Source organism: Polypterus senegalus, chromosome 3, assembly GCF_016835505.1.
Source record: "Polypterus senegalus isolate Bchr_013 chromosome 3, ASM1683550v1, whole genome shotgun sequence".
In the NCBI taxonomy this organism is placed as follows: Eukaryota; Metazoa; Chordata; class Cladistia; order Polypteriformes; family Polypteridae; genus Polypterus; species Polypterus senegalus.
The window spans coordinates 81911051-81930252 of record NC_053156.1 but is presented as its reverse complement, the minus strand read 5'-3'; the positions used below and the strand labels follow the sequence as shown (position 1 = coordinate 81930252).

General features: G+C 36.5%; 1 protein-coding gene across 4 annotated transcripts in view; it reads right to left on the bottom strand.

The window, feature by feature from the left end:
• Positions 1–19202, bottom strand: part of utrn (utrophin) — a 513264-nt gene that overhangs the window by 270064 nt on the left and 223998 nt on the right. For 3 of the 4 annotated variants that reach the window (XM_039747516.1, XM_039747517.1, XM_039747518.1), the window contains 5 exons: positions 16379–16584; positions 14484–14601; positions 13644–13849; positions 12593–12747; positions 5081–5270 (listed from right to left, as the gene is read on the bottom strand). In XM_039747516.1, coding sequence (XP_039603450.1) covers positions 5081–5270; positions 12593–12747; positions 13644–13849; positions 14484–14601; positions 16379–16584 — 875 coding nt within the window. Of the gene's footprint in view, positions 1–2129; positions 2702–5080; positions 5271–12592; positions 12748–13643; positions 13850–14483; positions 14602–16378; positions 16585–19202 lie in introns of those variants that run through there. The other variant, XM_039747519.1, reaches the window with a different exon arrangement.

Here is a 19202-nt window from a genome sequence, read left to right as displayed (position 1 = left end):
TGCCATTTTCTGCCTTATAAGATTAAACCAGAAGGTGTAAATTCAAGTACACAATGATTATTCACCAAAAATTAACATTAAAAGAAGCTGAAGTATTGTTAAAATATTATTCACCAGAAAAAGCATTTGATTTGAAACCAATTAAGTTTAACTTCCAGCAAGCAACAACCACCTTTGTTTCTGGAAAAATCATTTCACTCTTAAACTGTTATTTAACTGGACTGTATATTAAAATCAGGTTTTGCAAGTAAACAAAAATTAATATATAAGGCTGTCACTTCACATTAACTCAAGCACTGTGATAAGGAAAATGAGTCTAATTCTGTTTTTCACTTTTTCTAGTTTGTTGCTTAAAACAGAAAAAAAATAATAATATGCATGATTTAGTCTACTCATTAATGCTCTGATTTTTTTGAGATTGTCACTTTTTCATTTGCTACACAGCTCCATTCACATTACAGATTTAAATCACATAAAGCTTTCACTTTTCTGTATAAGGAAAAACTAAATAAATATAATAAAAATAAACAAAAAACATAACATTCACTAGAATAATACATGGTCTTATCTTTTGTTGCAAAGAACAACTAATATTGAATTTAATTCTTATATTTTCAAACAGTTATCTACATTATTTCTCACTTTGGTTGAATAAGCTGTATCCAGGATCAAATATCATTTATCACCCATATTGATCACTAAGTGTTTGGTGGATTTCTTGTTCAGTATTTATGCAGTAGTTTATTAATCATACTTGAAACCAAGCATATGAAACATGCAGCGAAGAACAGTTTTTTTAACTTGATAATTAGCCTTTAAAATACATATCAATATTTTACTAAAACCCATGTTTTATAAAGAAACATTTAGTATCAGAGGAATACATCGTTTCTGAACATACATTAAAATCATTTACTTGATGTTTCATGATCTAATTCTAAACAACAGCATCTGCTATACAGATTTTCTTTACGATAAATAAACATGTAATCTTGAAAGAAAATAAATAAACATACTAGTGTAGACAGGCTGTAAGACACAAATGTTCATTAATAAGTTCTTAACAAAATATGAAACAAAGTAGATAGTTACACTGCTTCAGGAGTTTAGTGTCACGTCAAAAGTCAGAACAACATAAAGCTTTGCCTCTAAAAGTAATATTCCCTCACCAATTTAATCAGTAAATGTCACTCTGTTCAGAACCTAAGGGTATGTGGCATTTAGATTTTCTGTGATATGAAATATATCTATTATCAGCAGCCTACATGCTTAGACATAAAATAATTAAATCTCAACAAAAATGCGGGCATGTTGTTGTGCTGCACAAGGCATATTTCAATAGCATATGGCAACTGGCATTAATCCAAAACAATTCTTATATTGTCTAGTATAAGGATAGCTATCGGAAGACAGCATCCATCTGTGTTAGCCTGCAATGATCCATCACACTACAGCTGTAAGGCAGCCCAGCAGTGTTAAATGAATAAAGAATGACTGCAGACCTGAAGCATTAACAGCAGTGACATGACTGGCCAGTGCACCTGAAATATACGCATCTCTAGAACTAAGATTTAAAGGACCAACAACGGCACATACACTCTCAAGGGCAAAAAAGAGGACAAAAAAAGAGGCAAATTTGAAATAACCTTATTAACATCTAACTCTTATGATTTTATTACCTTAGAAAACCAAAATTGTTTATAATCTATATACTATAAAGTACAGTGTGGCTTCCAAAGTTTAGTCATGCATACTACATATTCAAGCAAATAGTCATTAAATCACTGGGAAATATATCTTCAAAGAAGTTGTTCAAGTTTTAATATAATGTGGAAATATGTAATAAATAGAAAAAAAAACAATATCTAACAGGTAAAAATGTTTCTAATGTTTACGAACCATAGTTTTCAGTTTTTTTTAGAAGTATAAATTATGAACTGAAGTAAAGCATTTTTCATTCAACTTAAAAAATGTTTAAATGAAAAGTTTTACATTCACAATGAAGAAAAAAAAAGAGGTTGTGAATACTTACTTTTAAGTTTCCCTTAGACTTCCAAAAAGACTACTGAAAACTTTTCCAAGTTCCATTAGAAAACTGAAAGTCACCAGCATCCAGCAAACAAACTCACCTTACACAATTTCTGGTAGCGTGGAGAAGAAATAGCCATCCTCTGCAATCGGTGCAAAAAAACCACAACTTTCTGCAAAGATGTCCTTACCACAGCCATCATTTTATGCTTGCCACACTTCTGGAGGCTTTTTAGACTTAGCATTATAAATATAGAGCACCACTTATTTTCCTCGTGGTCACTCGATGACAGTTTGTTATCTCTCCGACTTTGCTTTCCTCCATCCTTCCTTAAAATCACTTTTCCAGATCAGTGGGCAGCCAAGCTTCAAATCCTGAAGACAATGTTAAGGGCTGAAGTATTCTTAAAAGCAGCACTGTCCCCAGTCAGCCTGGATGTCGACTGTTGCTGCTGGAGCAATGACTGAGACAAGAGGTCCAGCTACTGAGAGATAAGCTGCAGCTCCTACAACTACTACCACACAAGAGTGGGTCTGATTGCAGTGGGAAGGTTATTAATTGAAACATGAAGCTCTCAGAAACAAAAAGACAGTCCCCTGGGCAAATGACTTCTGACTAACACTGCAGTTCATCCCCAGCAGCTTAGCATTATATTGAAAATCAGGATGACATCTACTTTGTTCTATCAAGAAAGGATGCTGAGACGGTGAGTGTATATTTGCGCTTCTCTCCCTCCCATCCTTGCTCTCCCTCATTCGCTCTCTCTAACACCCCGCCCCCCACCCCACGATGCTCATTCACCCTCTCTCTCTTTCTCTCTCTCTCTCTCTCCAGGATCTAATGCTGCTCTGACACAATTTGAGCGTGAGAATGAAACGGTGTGGTATAAATTTTAAGATAGGGAATCTCAGTCTACAATGCTACAGCCACAAGTAAAATATACACATAAAACACATTAAAAGGTAAGTACACTCCTAATAAAGAGCAACAACTGAAAATAGCCTCATTATGATCTTTGATCAATGAAATAAAAAAGGGAAAACTTTTATTACAAACTAGACCAAAAAAAAGCTGACCTATGTAAAACAGGGAAATGTGTCAAGTCTCAAACATTTCATTAAACTAGCATACTATTCAACAACAATCAAATATTAGATCTAAAATTTCCTTAGAGAGTACAAAATAATAAGTAAATCTCAATGTTATAAACAAAGTTTCTGCATTTTTTTCCATTTCACTAAGACTGCGATAAAATAAAACTGAAGAAGTAGAGTTTTAGAAATTAAAGTGACCTTTTTCATCTGAGCTATCACATCAGAGTAGTTTTGACATGCTTTCTCCATCCTTTCCACATATTTATTGTTCTTGTCACATAAATATACTTATTAACACCATTGAAACAATTGAGCAGAGGAAATATAACCTGGTCTTGGATACAGAAGAAGGAGACAAAGGTTTTGAGGGTAAAGTGTACTTGATCAAAATGTTGTATACTACAGCTTTAAAAGACAGCAAAGATAAATAATCTACTGAAGAAAAATGAATTAATTGAATGAAACCAAATAGAGATGTACTATCAAGTATTTATATTTGTGCTTAAACAAAGACTCTCCGTTTAAATAAATTCAAATTCTAAAAAGAACATATATCCATTATAAGATTGTTCAACAGCCAGAAAACAGAACAATTCATTTCAAACTACAAAGCAGCTCTCAGAAGACACCTGCTGATAGCTTTCTGTAGTGACAGTATGTTAATTTAATTTCTATTTAAAACACATTCTCCTTTGAACTGAGCAAATTACAGTGGAAAACCCATCTTGCTTAATGTAAATTCATTTCTCCCTGAAAGAAGCAAGTGTGCACTATAAACATTTAGCAAAATATGCATGCTTGCAAACACATGCACGCAAATACTCAGTCAAAAGGACCACTAATCTCTGAAACAGGCTGGTAAAAAGATGATACAACATATTCAAAAATGTATATAGAAAAAATTAATATTCAATTTAAAAACTTTCTAACTTTGAGGCGACCTATAGAATTTAGTGGTATAACTTTGTGGTTAAAATAATTTAGAATTGTACTGTGTGAATTGAGTGGATTACAAAATACTGCCCTTTTAATTTGGGGTGCTCAGATAATGTTTTTATAGTAAATCCTGATACCAGATTTCTTTGACAGAAAATTGGCAAATATTGAATTGCTCTTTTCAAGGTCATCTACAATCTGCAAGTGACACTAGGAAAACTCCAATCAATAAAGCAATGCTAAAAATGGAATTTCATGCAATGATTAAAATATTGAAAACTGTACACAGTTCTTCAGCAGCACTCTATAAACATTTTTTCCATGTTTCCAGTTTTGTGTCTTATTAGTCCAACGTATGGTCATAGAGTCAAAGGCACTGAGCCCAGCAGAATCAGACACAAGGCAGGGGATCTTTGCAAAATGCCTGTATCAGGTTAGTGCAGTATGCATTATTAAATTTCAATCTAGTTCGATTTATTACATTAATTTCCCCAATTATTAGTAGAACTTATTTTGTCTAAAAAAAGGTTGAAGTGCTAACTTTTACAAAAGTGCTTCTATTAGTAGTTGGAAGATAAAACTTAAGCTTTCAAACAACAATTTAGATGGACCATATTGGATCGTGGATCGTCTCCCTTATCATGATGAGGGACCATCATACTGAATTAAACTGATGTGAATCCTGCTATGTCAATAGTCAAAATACTAGCATAGCATCTAATAACGTACATTTGTATGTCCAGTTGTTTTCCACACCTATTTCTTGTTCCTGCATTTTAAACTCTTGCACAACCTATTGCCTTAATATTTTTTACTTGCTCTTTTACGGTAAAAACCTTGGTGTGTATATAAGAGTTATTAAATCATCCTTCTATAACATAAAATGTTATGAATAGCAAGGAGACATTAAATTAATACCAACCTCAAATATTTCAGAAAAGAAAAGCAACATTATAAGGCCAGCTGCACCTTGTGCAGTGTAGTTAATACTATATAAACTTAAAATGGGACACTGCCCTACCTCCAGCTGATTTCTCAACATCTTCATATGCACATTGTCTTGAGAGAGATCCTCTTTATTTGAAGCATCTGCCAGGGCATTAGCCTTATTTTCAGCCTCCTGAAGCCACTTTAGGAACACCTCCAGTTCCTTTAAAGAACTCTGGAGCAGCTTGAGATCCGAGTCCACAGTGTTTTGTTTCTCAATAGATCTAAAAAGCATAATCAAAAAAGAAGATTTTGTCAAAAAATGTTTACTATTTCACTCATTTGTAATACTAGATTCTATACAGATCAAAACTGAAGCTTTGTTAAGGTAATAAAGCACATTTATAATTTATACAATACCGATCAGTTTATAAGACTGCGAATAAGTGTAAACTTAGTGCAACTATCACTATTTTATTTCACTGACACAAAAAGAAGCTCAAATGAACCTGTTTTCACATGAAGCATTAATAACTTCAAGAAAGTAAAAAAAAAAATCAGCTTTAACACTGCACCTATGCTCAATGTACAGTCACCAAAGGAGAAAAATGTTAGTTTTATATTTGGACATCGGGTGGCAAACCTCACCACTGTCTTACCTTTATTGAGCAGAGTGCTAGTCAAAGAAAAGTACTGCTTGGATAACAATTTTATCAAAAAGAAATAAGATGAAAATTCTACTACTGGCTCTGCTTTCCTCCCAATGCTCATAACCATACCCATAGAAGAAATTTATATAACTTTATGCCCCTTGAAAAGGATCACTGTGTTACTGCCCAGATTATGCTTGACAAATCTGATCTAATGGTAAGGGCACAGTAATGAGCAATCCAAAATTGACTCCTATGAGGGTTTTTAAAAAAAATATTTCAAGTCATGGATATCAAGATATTGGGGTCAAGGGACAGTGCTTCCCAATGGGTGTTTGACGACTTCCAGTATCGTCACAGTCTGAAGAACCATTATAGGCTCATTACCCACGGATAAAAAGATAGGTAGGCCAAATCTAGACATATCATAAAATGGCAAAAGAATCTCGTTGGGTAAGTCTGGTGGGTAAGGAGTCAAGGCTCATACAGGGGATTGAGAAAAAAAATAACATGCCTGTTCAAACTTGTGATTTATAAACATCCCACAGCAATTTGGCTAAAGTTACAGGCAATGTCATCTGGGGCCTCATGTATAACGGCGTGCGCAGAATTCGCACTATAACATGGCGTAAGCATAAAAGCCGAAATGTGCTTACGCACAGAAAAATTTCAGATGCAGGAATTTGTGTTCTTCCGCTACATAAATCCCGGTCTGCGTGAAAAGTAACACTCGTGCACGCGCTTCATGTAACTCCCCAACTCCTCCCAGAATTACGCCTCTTTGAATATGCAAATCAATATAAATCGCCCTTAAGCTTAGTCTTTTGTGAAAAGACAATGGGAAAAGCACGGGGGAAAATATAAGAATTTCAGCGAATACCAAGTGGAGGCAAAGGAAAAACATACTATTTGTTTAATTAAACCATGGTATAATCAACAAAAGGAAGTTGATCGAGTGACATAGTGTGCTGGAGAAACTTGAAAGCTCACGTTCACAAAGTCACACAGTGGCGGAAATAAAAAAGAAGTCACATATCAAAGTTGCAGTGAAAAGGCGAGTTGTAGCCCACTGTGAGTGTCATATGAAAGCTTATTAGGGTCCAGAGAAAAAAAAAAACACACACACAGTGGGGAAAAAGCACGAAATGTCAACTTCAATCTCGAAATTTCCACTTTAATCACGTAGTTTATTTTGTCATTAAAGTAGAACATCATAAACTTCATCTTAAAATCGTTTAATTAACCAGTTTCTCAAATCACATCGTAATTAAAGTATAGCATGTTAAATGCTTTGTTTTGTATGTGATCTTCTATGTGCTCTGTGTGTGTGAATCACTACTTGCTTTTTAAACTAGCTCTCTTCCTCCGACAGGACACAGAATCCAGTACATTCATGATATTACAGCTCTCTGAATAACTAAACTACTGAGATGTATACGTAATATAATTTTCATGATGATAGGAGTTAAAGCATGTTATTACACATGGGTTTCATGGCGCAGTGATCGTGTGCGACCTTCGATGAAATTATTTATTGCAGCAGTACTCATGGGCGGCTCTAGGCTTGTGGTGGCCCTGGGCAGAGAAAGAATCGGTGGCCCCTTCACCCGCCAATGTCAATATGGTATGCACGGTGGATGGCCACGTCCGTTGCGGACACTGCATAGCCAACTCATGCTCATGACACAAGCGTTTAACTTTTGTTGAAAATTTCCGCTGCGTTTTTAGCTGTGTCGTTATTTTCTCTTTCTGTTTTATATTTAATATATATTGGCGTGGCCGTCCCTGCAGTCCTTGCTTTTCTTTCTCCAAGTAACCAATCGCCACACAATCAGCTCTGTAACAGACGTTAAGCCCTCTGTAAGTTTAGAGAGCCGATTCTTCAAAATGTTTAAGGAACATTGAAATATCTTCGTAGTACATGTTTAATTATTCTATCCTTCACGCCAGTCCCAGTGAAGAATATAGATTATTTAAATGAAGTTAAAGTTTTATCTGTATAATATAATATTTCGCTGAATTTCATCTTAAAAATGATATCGTCATCTTATGTAAATACGCGCTTTATAAAGTGCCGCAGGTTGTGTAATATTATCTCTGTAGTGCAAGTTTACAGTGAGGTAATTGTACTTATAAGTACAAACAGTTCTACAAGGAGCAATTGACTGAGTACGTTTAGGGATGAAACTGTTTCTGAACCGCAAGGTCCGTATAGGAAAGGCTTTGAAACGTTTTGCCGTGGCTGAGGTAGCGTGTGCTTGAAGCTGTATACCGATGATTCTCTTTCCGATCAGTTGCTGCTGTGATTCACACTCAGATACAGTGATATAAATGCTCCGAGTGGTGCAGTGAGAGTAATATGGAAAAAGATGATTCGCTGTGGCAACTCCTAACGGGAGCAGCTGAAAGAAGAAGAAGGTGCAGTTAGACTAACAATGCTAAAGCAGTTATGGTATTTGGAATACTATGGCTATTCCATGGACCATTATATGCGGTTAGTTTCAGTGTATTTATAAAGCCACGTCAGGAAAAAAAAGGAGTAACCACACAGGAACAGTAGCATTGCTTTGACATTGGATGCCGCCAGTCTGCAAAACCGAGCGGAGAACTTGCGTACGACAAGGTATGAGGTACCGTGGAAAAGTGCGTGGCTTTACGCCAAGTATAGGTTTTATACATCACAATTTCAACGTGGAAAAGTTCTTACGCAACATTTCTGTGCGTACGCACCGTTTATACATGAGGCCCCTGGTCTGTGGGCTCATGCACTGAATAATATAGTAAAGGGAGGTGAAGAAGCCGTCAACTACCTGCACGACAAAATAATATGAGAATGAGAACAAAAAAACACAATTTATTTTTGTATAGCCCAAAATCACACAAGGAATGCCTCAATAGGCTTCATCAGGCCCCCTCAAAAAAAGGGAAGAAATTTTGGGAAAGGCAATTCAGAAAGAGACCCCAATTCAGGTAGGTAGGGTGTGCAATAGGTGTCAGAAAAATGGGTTATATACAATACACAAAACACAAGTAATCTTCTTCACAGAGCTAGATGTGACCTGAAGAGATGGTGTGGCAAAAAAATAAATAAAAAAGATGACACATGAATAATTTCATGTCTCACCTCAACAATTGCTGCATGTTGGGAGAGGTCAGAGGCATAGAGGACTATTTCCATTTTGTACCAGCAGGTGGGAACTTGGTACCATTATAATTTTCCATAATTTAAAGATCAACATTTAATTTCAATATCACTGCTGGTTCTGTACATGTACCAAGCCATTTTTAATTAAGGGAAAAATATGGAACTAGGCCATCTGCCTCATATACCTTCCATCTGCTGTTAAAAGTGGTAAAGAGCCCTAAATCAACCGGTTTAAAGACCTCAGTAGTGAAGGCAGCTGCGTGGCACTGTATTTAAAAGGTGATTGGTAATAGTTGCAATACTATTACCTTTCAGTTGAGTCTAGTTGAGAGAGAAGTAAAAGAAAGATTTTCTATGGAATATTGGGGTGTTCAATAATTTATCTGAGTATGAAAGAAAGTAGAAAGCTTGATGAAACAAGTCTGGGCACGTGCCATGTCTCAAGGTTACTTATGCACAGTTGTGGCTCAGTATGAGTCTAACATTCTAAGACACAGGATGTCAGGAGAGTCCTCATGTGAATCAAGTAAAAAAATGCTAGATTAGGAGCAACGTTCAGTGATACAATTTCTCACAAAAGAAGGGAAAAGGCCAAAGGAGATCCATCATCCCACAAAGTAAAATTTTGGAGCAAGCAGTTTAAGTGGAGTAGACAGTCCATTGAAAATGACCCTCACACTGGATGACCTGTGGAAGCACCTTCCACAGAAATGTGCAAGAAAGTCAAAGATTTAATTTTGTCAGACAGATGAATAAAGGTTTCCCAAACAGATGAAAAAATGGGCATCTCGGCAGGTACAGTTTGGAAAATAATTCATGAAAATTTGGGCATGTCAAAGGTCAGTGCAAGATGGATGGGTTCCAGGAATTCTGACGCCATTTTAGAAGTCCACGAGGTTCCAGTGCTGTCAGGAGAACTTGGAGATGCTCCGTGAAGACCAAGTGAATTTTTTTCATCGTTTGGTGACTAAGGATAAGACTTGGGTATATCACAGAGATCCTGAGTCCAAAATGAAGGCAATGCACTGGAAGCACAAGTCATCTCCCACCCCAAAAAAGTTCAAGACAGAAAAATCTGCAGGCAAAGTCGCGGCAACAGTCTTCTGGGATATTGATGGACTTTTGCTTCTAAAGTTCATGCCACACATGACAACCATAACCGGGGACAGGTACGCCAACACAATGATCACTTTGCAGAAGAGTAGAAAAGAGGAGGAAAACTCACAGCAGGTATGCTGCTTTTTCATGACAATGCGTTGTTCACATGTCATGTCAATCAGAGGCTACAATCCGAGAATGTGGGTTCCGACACCTGAATCATCCAGCCTACAGTTCTGACCTGGCTCCCTCAGATTACTTCCTGTTCAGTGTTTTGAAAAAAAAATTCTCTGTGGATAGTGGTTTTCAAGTGATGAAGATGTCAAGGCAGCTGAGACGCGCCAGTTTGAAGGTTAAACAGAAGATTTTTTTTTTCAAAAGGATTAAAGTCATTGCAAGAAAAGTGGTTAAAATTTATGCAGCTATCAGGGGACTATATTGGAAAATTAAACAAAATTTTTTGAAAATTCTTTTGTTTCCTACTGCGGTTGATACAGTATATTATTGAAAGCCCCTCATAAAAAAGGGGTCGGCAGATTTGACAAAGACATACAAAAACGCCAATAAGGTGGCAAAGGTTGTAGTGGCTGGGTTTAAGACACTTTCATGCAAAAATATGGCAACACTAAGAATATACAGTATTTGAAGTTTTAAAAAAATTTACTAGCATCTAATTTGAGCAATAAAAAAAATAACAACAAACATATAAAGGAAACCTGACACCTACAAACTTTACAATTAGTCAGTTAAACAGATTAGAAGTACAGCCATTCTATTACACCTACCTGACTAGCTCACAGTTCTTTTTTGCAAGCAGACTAGTACTTTTATAACACCTAAATAATGGATATCTATTTGAACAATTAATAAGTTTCCAATAATACACAAGCATGCAGGAGCTTAAATTTTTTCCCCATCATGTATATTTTGGTAGTTTTAAGGCCTGGTCCTAACTGTACATTGCGCTGCTGTAGTTACACAACTCCAAACACTGATAACACTGACTTAAAGCATTATTTTCTAATATACTTTGCATATATAGTAAATACACAGAGAATGAAGGCACATAAATGGTTCCAAACTGCCCACTTCCTTTAATGCTGACAATGCCCTTTGCATTAAGGTGTCCCAAATTAAATTCACAGTAACACTGGGTCAAATATAGAAGTGGAATCCTGTACACTTTTGGACCCTATACTGTGATAATAATAAGATGCACATTCAACAGGTCTCCAGATAGAATATTCACCAATTGAGGAATTTTAAAATTTTTAAAATTGTGTTTTTATCACAATTTTACAGATTCCCCATGAATATCTTCTTCTTGAATATCTAATGTAACCGTAAATAAAATAATTCTTAATATGCCAATAAGCCAATTTAGGGTAACAGAGGCTGGGGCATTTTATGCCAGTATTAGACACAGTACCAGGGCACAAATCAACTGCAGTGAACACTTAACATAGGCAACGTGCTTATGCAGTTCTGTTTTTGGATCGCAATCCTTCTATCCACATCTAAAAGGTTTCCTTTAAATTTAAAGCCCTTTATATGGGGTTTTCATTTGATCATATCCATATACACAGACCTCAAGTATATATTATGAGCTTGTGATTGTTAAATCATACACAGTACTTGGAAACAAATACTTTTCACAATCAATAGGCACACTTCAGATTATGAGACGGTGCAACACAAAATTTAAGATTCGGTTAGCATGCTGAAAATAAATACTCCTACATGATAAAGCAGAGAACCATTCAAAGCACTCAGCAAACTGTAACCAGTTTCAAATATACTACCTGCTGAGATGCAACAATTAGATAAATGCCATCTCTCTCCTGTGATCTTTTTTACTAATTTCTAAATCTTTAATTTTACTCTGACTGTGGGTAGCAGGTAGTATTTGGGGAGTGCTCAATTCTCTATGTTGTTTTCATCTTGGCCCAGTATGTAATGTTTTGATAAATTTTTAATGAACAACTGACCACAAACACAGTATATCATAGTTACCAAAACCCTTGATTTACTGTATATGATTATGCATATTTCTATCTCAATTATAGTTATCCTAGTTTATATATGAGGTAAGCACACTCAAGACAATTTGGGGTGATGCTGAATATGTGTTAAGCAGCACTATTATGCAATAATGCTTGCCAAAAGTATATTTTAATCAGAAATGTGAAGGTAGAATGAAGTCAATGCTTCACAGACAATGTAATAAACTTTTGAATTCATGTAAGATGTTAAAATCAAAGTCCCAGGTAATGCAAAAGTATGATTTTGACTCTGAGGTTAATATGCTAAATTGGCAGGATTAGTGATTTTATGAAGCTATAGAGGATGCTTTGTTAGTCACATATTTTGCTGAAGGTAGTTACTGGTTATTCATGTACTATTGTCAAACAGGCTACTGGTACAACAACCTTCATCACCATTAATGAAAAGTACGATCACAGTGGCAATTCCTGACTGTCATTAGCAGCATTTACATATTTAAAAAGTGGTGGAAAAATCACAGAAATGTAAGAAACATTCTGGTACCTGGAATCACCACCAAAAATGACTGACAAGGTATAACATAAGTTGCTGACCAACATCCAGGTATACAGCTTACAGAAAGTACAGCTGTGCTTTTGAGGGATTTAAGAGAATGAAAATAAAAAGTTAAAAGACAGAGACACTACACAAAATTTCATTAAAGACTTACCTGCTATTAAGAGAATGCCATGCTAGAGTGTGCTGGTCTGCATATTCCTTAACTCTCCTTATGTCATCATTAGGGTACTCCACTAAAACTTTATCTGAAAGATTCCTGAAAGCAGTCACAGTAATCTGGCCCTTATTTAAATCTTGCAAAAACATCTGTAAAATTGAACAACAGAAGAAATGTTTTTCTTAATTTAAAGGAACTGTATCTGAAATTATATCAACTGTTTAATACTGGCTGTTCAATTAAAGTTTTATACTCTTAACATATAAATTGTATTTTACTGGCATGTGGCTGCATTACATTCATCCTTGTCATCACGACTCTTTAACACATCCAGCTACTGTGTATCAAGCTTGTAAAAGTGAAATGATGAAAAAATGTGTTACTATGTACAGAATGTTATCAATTCTTTTCAATAGCTTCTGCTATCTATGTCTCATTATCATTAATGATATACACTAGCCTTGCAATCTATAATGAAGAGTCCAGGATGACTTTTCATTATTAGAAGTACAAAAGCACCCTCTGCTGCCTATGAGTGGACAAAAAAAAACCAACAACAGACACTTCAGCTTCCTTAAAATGTAGTTCAAAAACAGCATCTCCCGAGAATACATATAAATTACAATGAATAATGCATTAAATTAATGTACAACAAAAAAAGAAAAATATGTAATGTATAGGTGATGCTATATATTACAATATATGGCATGTTAATGAATAAGCAATGAATTCTGACAGATAGTTCACTAAAATCTAGCAGCAAGAACTTCAAAGAAAAACAATTACTTAAAACAACTATTTTCTCAATGTGTGTACAACAAGTGGCTTTTCATGATTATTGTATGTAGAATATTCTAAACATTGTCAATAAAATATTAAATTTACTATCAATAGTTAATTCACTTTTTATTCTGGAAATATATTTACAGAATATGATAAAGCCAGTACACAAGTCTTATCTTGACAACACTGATTACTATAATAACCGTGATCATTGTGTGCATGTGTTCAAGTAAATTCCTCTGTTTGGTTAAGATCAACTGACCTGAATGAGAGCTAGCTGTTTCATTAAGGGCTCCCCAGACTGTTGTATCAAATTCTGAAAATGTACATCGCTCTGATCTATTAGTGTTTCCACCGCTGCCTTCTGATCAGTCCACTGGATGCTGTCAATCACCATTTGATCCAATTGTTGAAGTCGAGCTTCAACACCATTCTGGGTGCTATCCCACTGGGTGCGTACTCTTTCCACTGAAAACAATGAAATGATTTTAAAACAAAAAGATTTTTTATTGTCCAGTAGCATATATACATAGTTTTTTGTACAATACCTAAGTAATAATTTCTGCATGCATAATATTACAGTACTCATTTAATTTTTTATTAGCATTTTTCTGATGATAGCTGTAATGGTAACAGACTACTCTTTCCCTAATCTCAATTATTTCCAGATCCTCCTGGCCAGTTCTAGGAAAGCAACTGTCAGATGTAATGTCTCTAGCTTATTTGGGTCTTCTTCAAGTTATTCAAACAAATAGCAATTTAAAAAGCAAACCAGCTTAATAAGTATAATATACACAAAACAGAAAAAGAAATATGCAGATTGATCACATTACTGTGTGGTAAAAATATTAATAATAAACTCTTATTGTGAAAGCTACCAGTAAGTGTTTTTTATTTATGTCATAAACAAAGACTATTGTAGCACTTCATGAAATAGTAATGACCCAGAATAAATTTGAAATTGGGCTGTTCACTTCTTATTTACAAACATTCTAAAATTAAAGATTGAATATTATCAGAAAATGTTAAATATTTATAGCACGGCGTTCAATGTATTTAGATAATACAATAAAACATGACAACAAATACTTTTCCACCTTACATTTGTCAGTAATTGATGTTCGAATATCTTCATTAGAAGTCTTATTCTTTATGTTTTGTGCCAAGGTGAAAATATCTTCCAGGTGTGAATGCCTCTGCTCAAGATCATTTTTTGTTATCTTAAAAAAAAGTTACATGAATAAGAACAAAGTATAAAAGGCTTTAACTTTCTAAATGCCAATACACAATGTGAGATTTCATCGTGATGAGTTGTAAAAAATAATGCTGCTTAACATTATTTAGTGGACATATATTTTGGAAGAATACAGCAATAAATGAATTACATTTAAAACATGTATACATGAAAATTCTGTACCCAAACTCGGGCTGGGTGATACAGACTTAAATTGACACTGTGTTTCCCAAAACCTCAAACTCCATAATCTCAAACTTCACTAAGGTTTTACTTAACATTACCTGTTGATTTGAACGTTCAATTTAATGCTAAAACCTATAAACAAATCAGGGATAAACTTGTTTTTTTTTTTTTAAATACCGTGTTTCCCTGAAAATAAGCCCTCGCATGATTTTCAGGCTGCTCTGTAATATAAGCCCTAGTCAAGATTGTCAGCTGAAAAGTAAGACGCCTAAGGCAAGATTTATACTTCATGCGATGCAACGCATGTGCCCGAAATATCCATTAAATTCCGAGGACACCTTGCCACAGTATCTCTGAAAAGGATGTTTAATGATTAAATCCATCAATTTGGGGATACACCCATTCCAGCAGCATCAGTGCAAGATAGAAACAACATCTCTAGACGGGGCATCAGCTCATCGCAAGGTGAACACAAACACACACATACACTGGCGTCATTGTAGCTTCACCATATCCCAAAACCTTCATGTCTTTGGATGGAAAACTGAGCACAATATGGAAACCCACCAGGAAAACATGCAAACTCCAGGCAAGGATCACAAGGGACGTAATTTCCTGTGAGACAGCAGTGCTACCGCTCTGCCACCGTGCCTCCCCATATGTGTAACTATTAGCAGTATTCATTATTTAAACAAAGTTAACGATTTATCTGTAAAATGTAACAAATATATTAATGCATTTCATTATGAAAGTGATATCGAGTATAAATCTAAGAGTTCTAAATGTGCAGAGAGCTGGAATATTATAAATTTAATGTGTTCTGTGTGGCGATGCTGCTTGCCGCTGCTGTCAGGTCAGTAGGAAGCCCCAGAAGCGCGTAGTGATTTAACAACTAGGTTGGTTTTAAGATGACATTTACTACAGTCTACTTTAATGACAAAGTAAACTATGGGATTAAAGAGGACATTTTAAGTTTAATGCTGAAATTTCTACTTTAATCACAAAATAGACAGTTTCATTATGTACTTTTTTTTTCTCTGTGGCTCAAATACACTGCAGTACATTCTGATAGTATTGTAAAGTTGCAAAAAAAAAAGACGGCACAGAAGATGGTATGTAAGACTTTTAAAATGTATTGTGTCATTACTTTGGGGAATATGCGATGCCTGAATAACAACACACCATGAATGCATTTGTATGTCGGCACTTTGCTTCACCACATCGAACCGTTCATCATACATTGAAGCACGCACATCGGTCCTGGAGGATAGCGGCTGGAGTAGCAAGAAATTCAGGGTTTCAATGTGGAGAGTTAGGACGATATTTCAGAAGACGACAACATGACTGTATATTGTTGTACATGAATATAGGATATCCCCTGAAAATAAGCCCTAGTGCATCTTTTAGAGCAAAAATTAATATAAGATTAATTATTATTTTAGAAATAACTAACAAATTATGGCATGGCCTCCTCATGATAGTTTTAAATATCATTTACCTAAGCAGAGATACATTATTAAACTTTAAACTGATCATTTGTCAGCAAGGCAGCAGTTGTAAAATTTCAGAGAAAATACCTTTAGACGTCCTATAGTGGTTTTAATCTCATCAATATCTCCAACAGTAACAATATTTGATTTCAGCATCTGGTCAATGAGAATAAGCCAATCAGCCAGTTCTGTGGCAGTTTTATTCAGGTCTGCAGGTCCTAAAAGCTCCAGATTTTGCACATTATGATAGGCGACATCTGAGGACATCAGTGTATTAACAGGAATATTAGGAGCTGCAAAATATTAAAAAAATGAAAAGATGGTGGGTGTTATATCAGAAATAATGAGCCACAAATATGTAATTCTTAACTACTTTATTAACATCCACAAATGCAATAATTCAGTTTTCCTCTTTTCTGTTCAATTCCACAACCCCCCACGTCCGCTTTTCCTTCCCCTTTTTAAAATGAACGCCTAGTTGGGAACATCATCCTTAAGCAAGAAGGGAGGTCTTCTAAATGAACATGAAACTCCAAAGCGAACCTGTGGTAGTGATTAAGGACCAGCCACTATTTGGGGCCCCCATGCCATCAGGCAATGCATCTTCAGACAATAAAAAAATATGAGTATGTGGTGTGATTTTTTTTCAGGCTATATGCATGATGTCTAGAACCATTTTGCAGAGCAAAAGCAGCTGGTCCAAGCTGCTGAGTAATTTGAAATGAATTTGATCAACAGGGTCTCATCGTACTAATAATAAGAACGGTGAGGAAGCCACACACTTACCCAGTCTTGTTCCTTTAGAAATGACAGTTATAGTTTTCTTGACTGAAACTGTAAAGTTTTATCCAAACAAAGGTGGTCCAAAGGGAGGGTCAGCTCCCTGCCTAACATTAAGGAAGCAGGCGATACCACTGCTGTGGTATGTTTTGTTGCTTGAAAATGTAACAGGGTCTTGGAGGAGAGGTGCCTCAAACTGCCAACCTTCTGACAGATAAGCCCAGATTCCATCTTTTATCGTGCAGTTGAGGCGTTCAGCCCCACCATTCAATTCTGGATGGTACACTGCAGTTCTAATGTGTTTAATGGCCTTTAGTTATGAAATTCACCTGACGTCAACTGGGGGTCCTTTATCAGTAGTTATGTCTGGCAGACCTGACTGAGCAAAAAAGGTGATCCAAGGCCCTAATAATGGATTGGGTGGCCTTTTGGAGTGAAGATCATATACCATCAGAAGATAGTAAGTGTAGAGTGGGGCACCAAGTAATTCAGCGCAAAAATGAACCTGAATGTGCTTCCAGGGAGCAACTGGCAATTGTACAGGAGGGAGGGGAGCTGGTGAGCTAGGAGGAGATTTGCCACTGAAGAGACAGGCAATACAGTCTTTTACCAGTTTCTAAACATTACAGTCTATATTAGGCCACCACACAATATCTCCGCTATGCTGCTTCAGCTTTATGATGCCCAAATGACCCACATGTGCATTTGCAAAACGTGCTCGTAGTGCTGCTGGTATGAGGGTATGATGGCCAGAATAAATCATCTTTAATTCCACAGTACAGAAATAGTTCCTATTCTACTGTGGTGGGCCATCCATCCCTAATAAAATGGTGACGTTTAGAAAAAATAGAATCATCTCTAGAAGTTTGGCAAAGCTGGTCCAAGGAGGAAACAGAAGAGACAAGAGCAAGCAGCATAAACACCAGGTCTTCCTCCATGTCAGAAATCTACAGTACCACAGATGGCACAACTGCTTTGGATAAGAGGACTGCTACTGCATTGTGCCTACCAGGTGAGAATTCAGGTCTAAAATTACACTGGTGCAGATAGTCTTGTGACGATGCGGGTTCTGCCTCACACTCCCACTTCCCTTTTGGGAACCCTTAAACCCAACACTGTCAATAATGTAACCGGATGAGCTGGACAATGAGGATACCAAATGAAGCAAGGGGAAAGGTGCAAAGTACAGAACTGCTTTAATTAAAAATGAACAAAACAAATCCAGTGTTCAAGAGAAGTGCAGTGCTGTAAAACGTCAATCTATTTATATAATTCACTAAGGCAAGACACCCATGGAAAACACGCCGGAAGGGGCGTGGATTTACTAAGCCGCCGACAAGACAGACACCTATGGCGCACGCAGGAAGGAGTCACTCCCACTAACTCCAAGAAGTAAGCAGTCTTTAAAAACCGAGTTTTCGTTCGACGCGACGCGTGCACCATAGCAAACTGTTTTACACGCTACATACAGCAATTTGCATCCGCGACAAACATGCGTCTTCTTAGATGCTCCTGCAGGCACACGGAAAGTCTACGTGAGTCACAGGTGCATCTGGACTGTGCAAAGACGACAACGACTCAAGTGACGAGTTGGAGGTGGGCACATGAGCGATGGCAGTCCGCCAGTTTTCAGCCACGGACGATTGTGTGTTGGTTCGTTCCGTGCATTGTTACAATGTTGCTTTTCTTGCTGATTTATTACATTACCGATTTTTCAAATGTTAATTTTCTCCCTGTGCTTAAAAATCATTAAAAAAAAAATGGCCTGATTATGCGGGTTGGCTAGTAAATAAATAATCCAAAAAAAACAGAGTGAAAAATGGAGGTTAAAATCCAATAAATAAATCCTTTATAACAAAGGTTAAAATAATGGCTGGAAGCAGTCCCTTCTTTAAAAAACACGGTGCCTTCTTCAGCAGGCGGCTCCTCTGCTTCTCCTTTCCGGGCCCTGCACCAGGGGAATTGCCCTACCTGCAATTGACTTCTACTGATCTGGTAGCCTTCCGGTCCCTGGATTTGTAGTGCTCCGTCAGACCGAGACTCGGGTTCCCCCAGTGACCAGGGTGCTGACACTGGGGCTTCCACCTCCCAAGACTCTGACTCCTGCTGCCTTCCATGGCAAGCTGTCAAT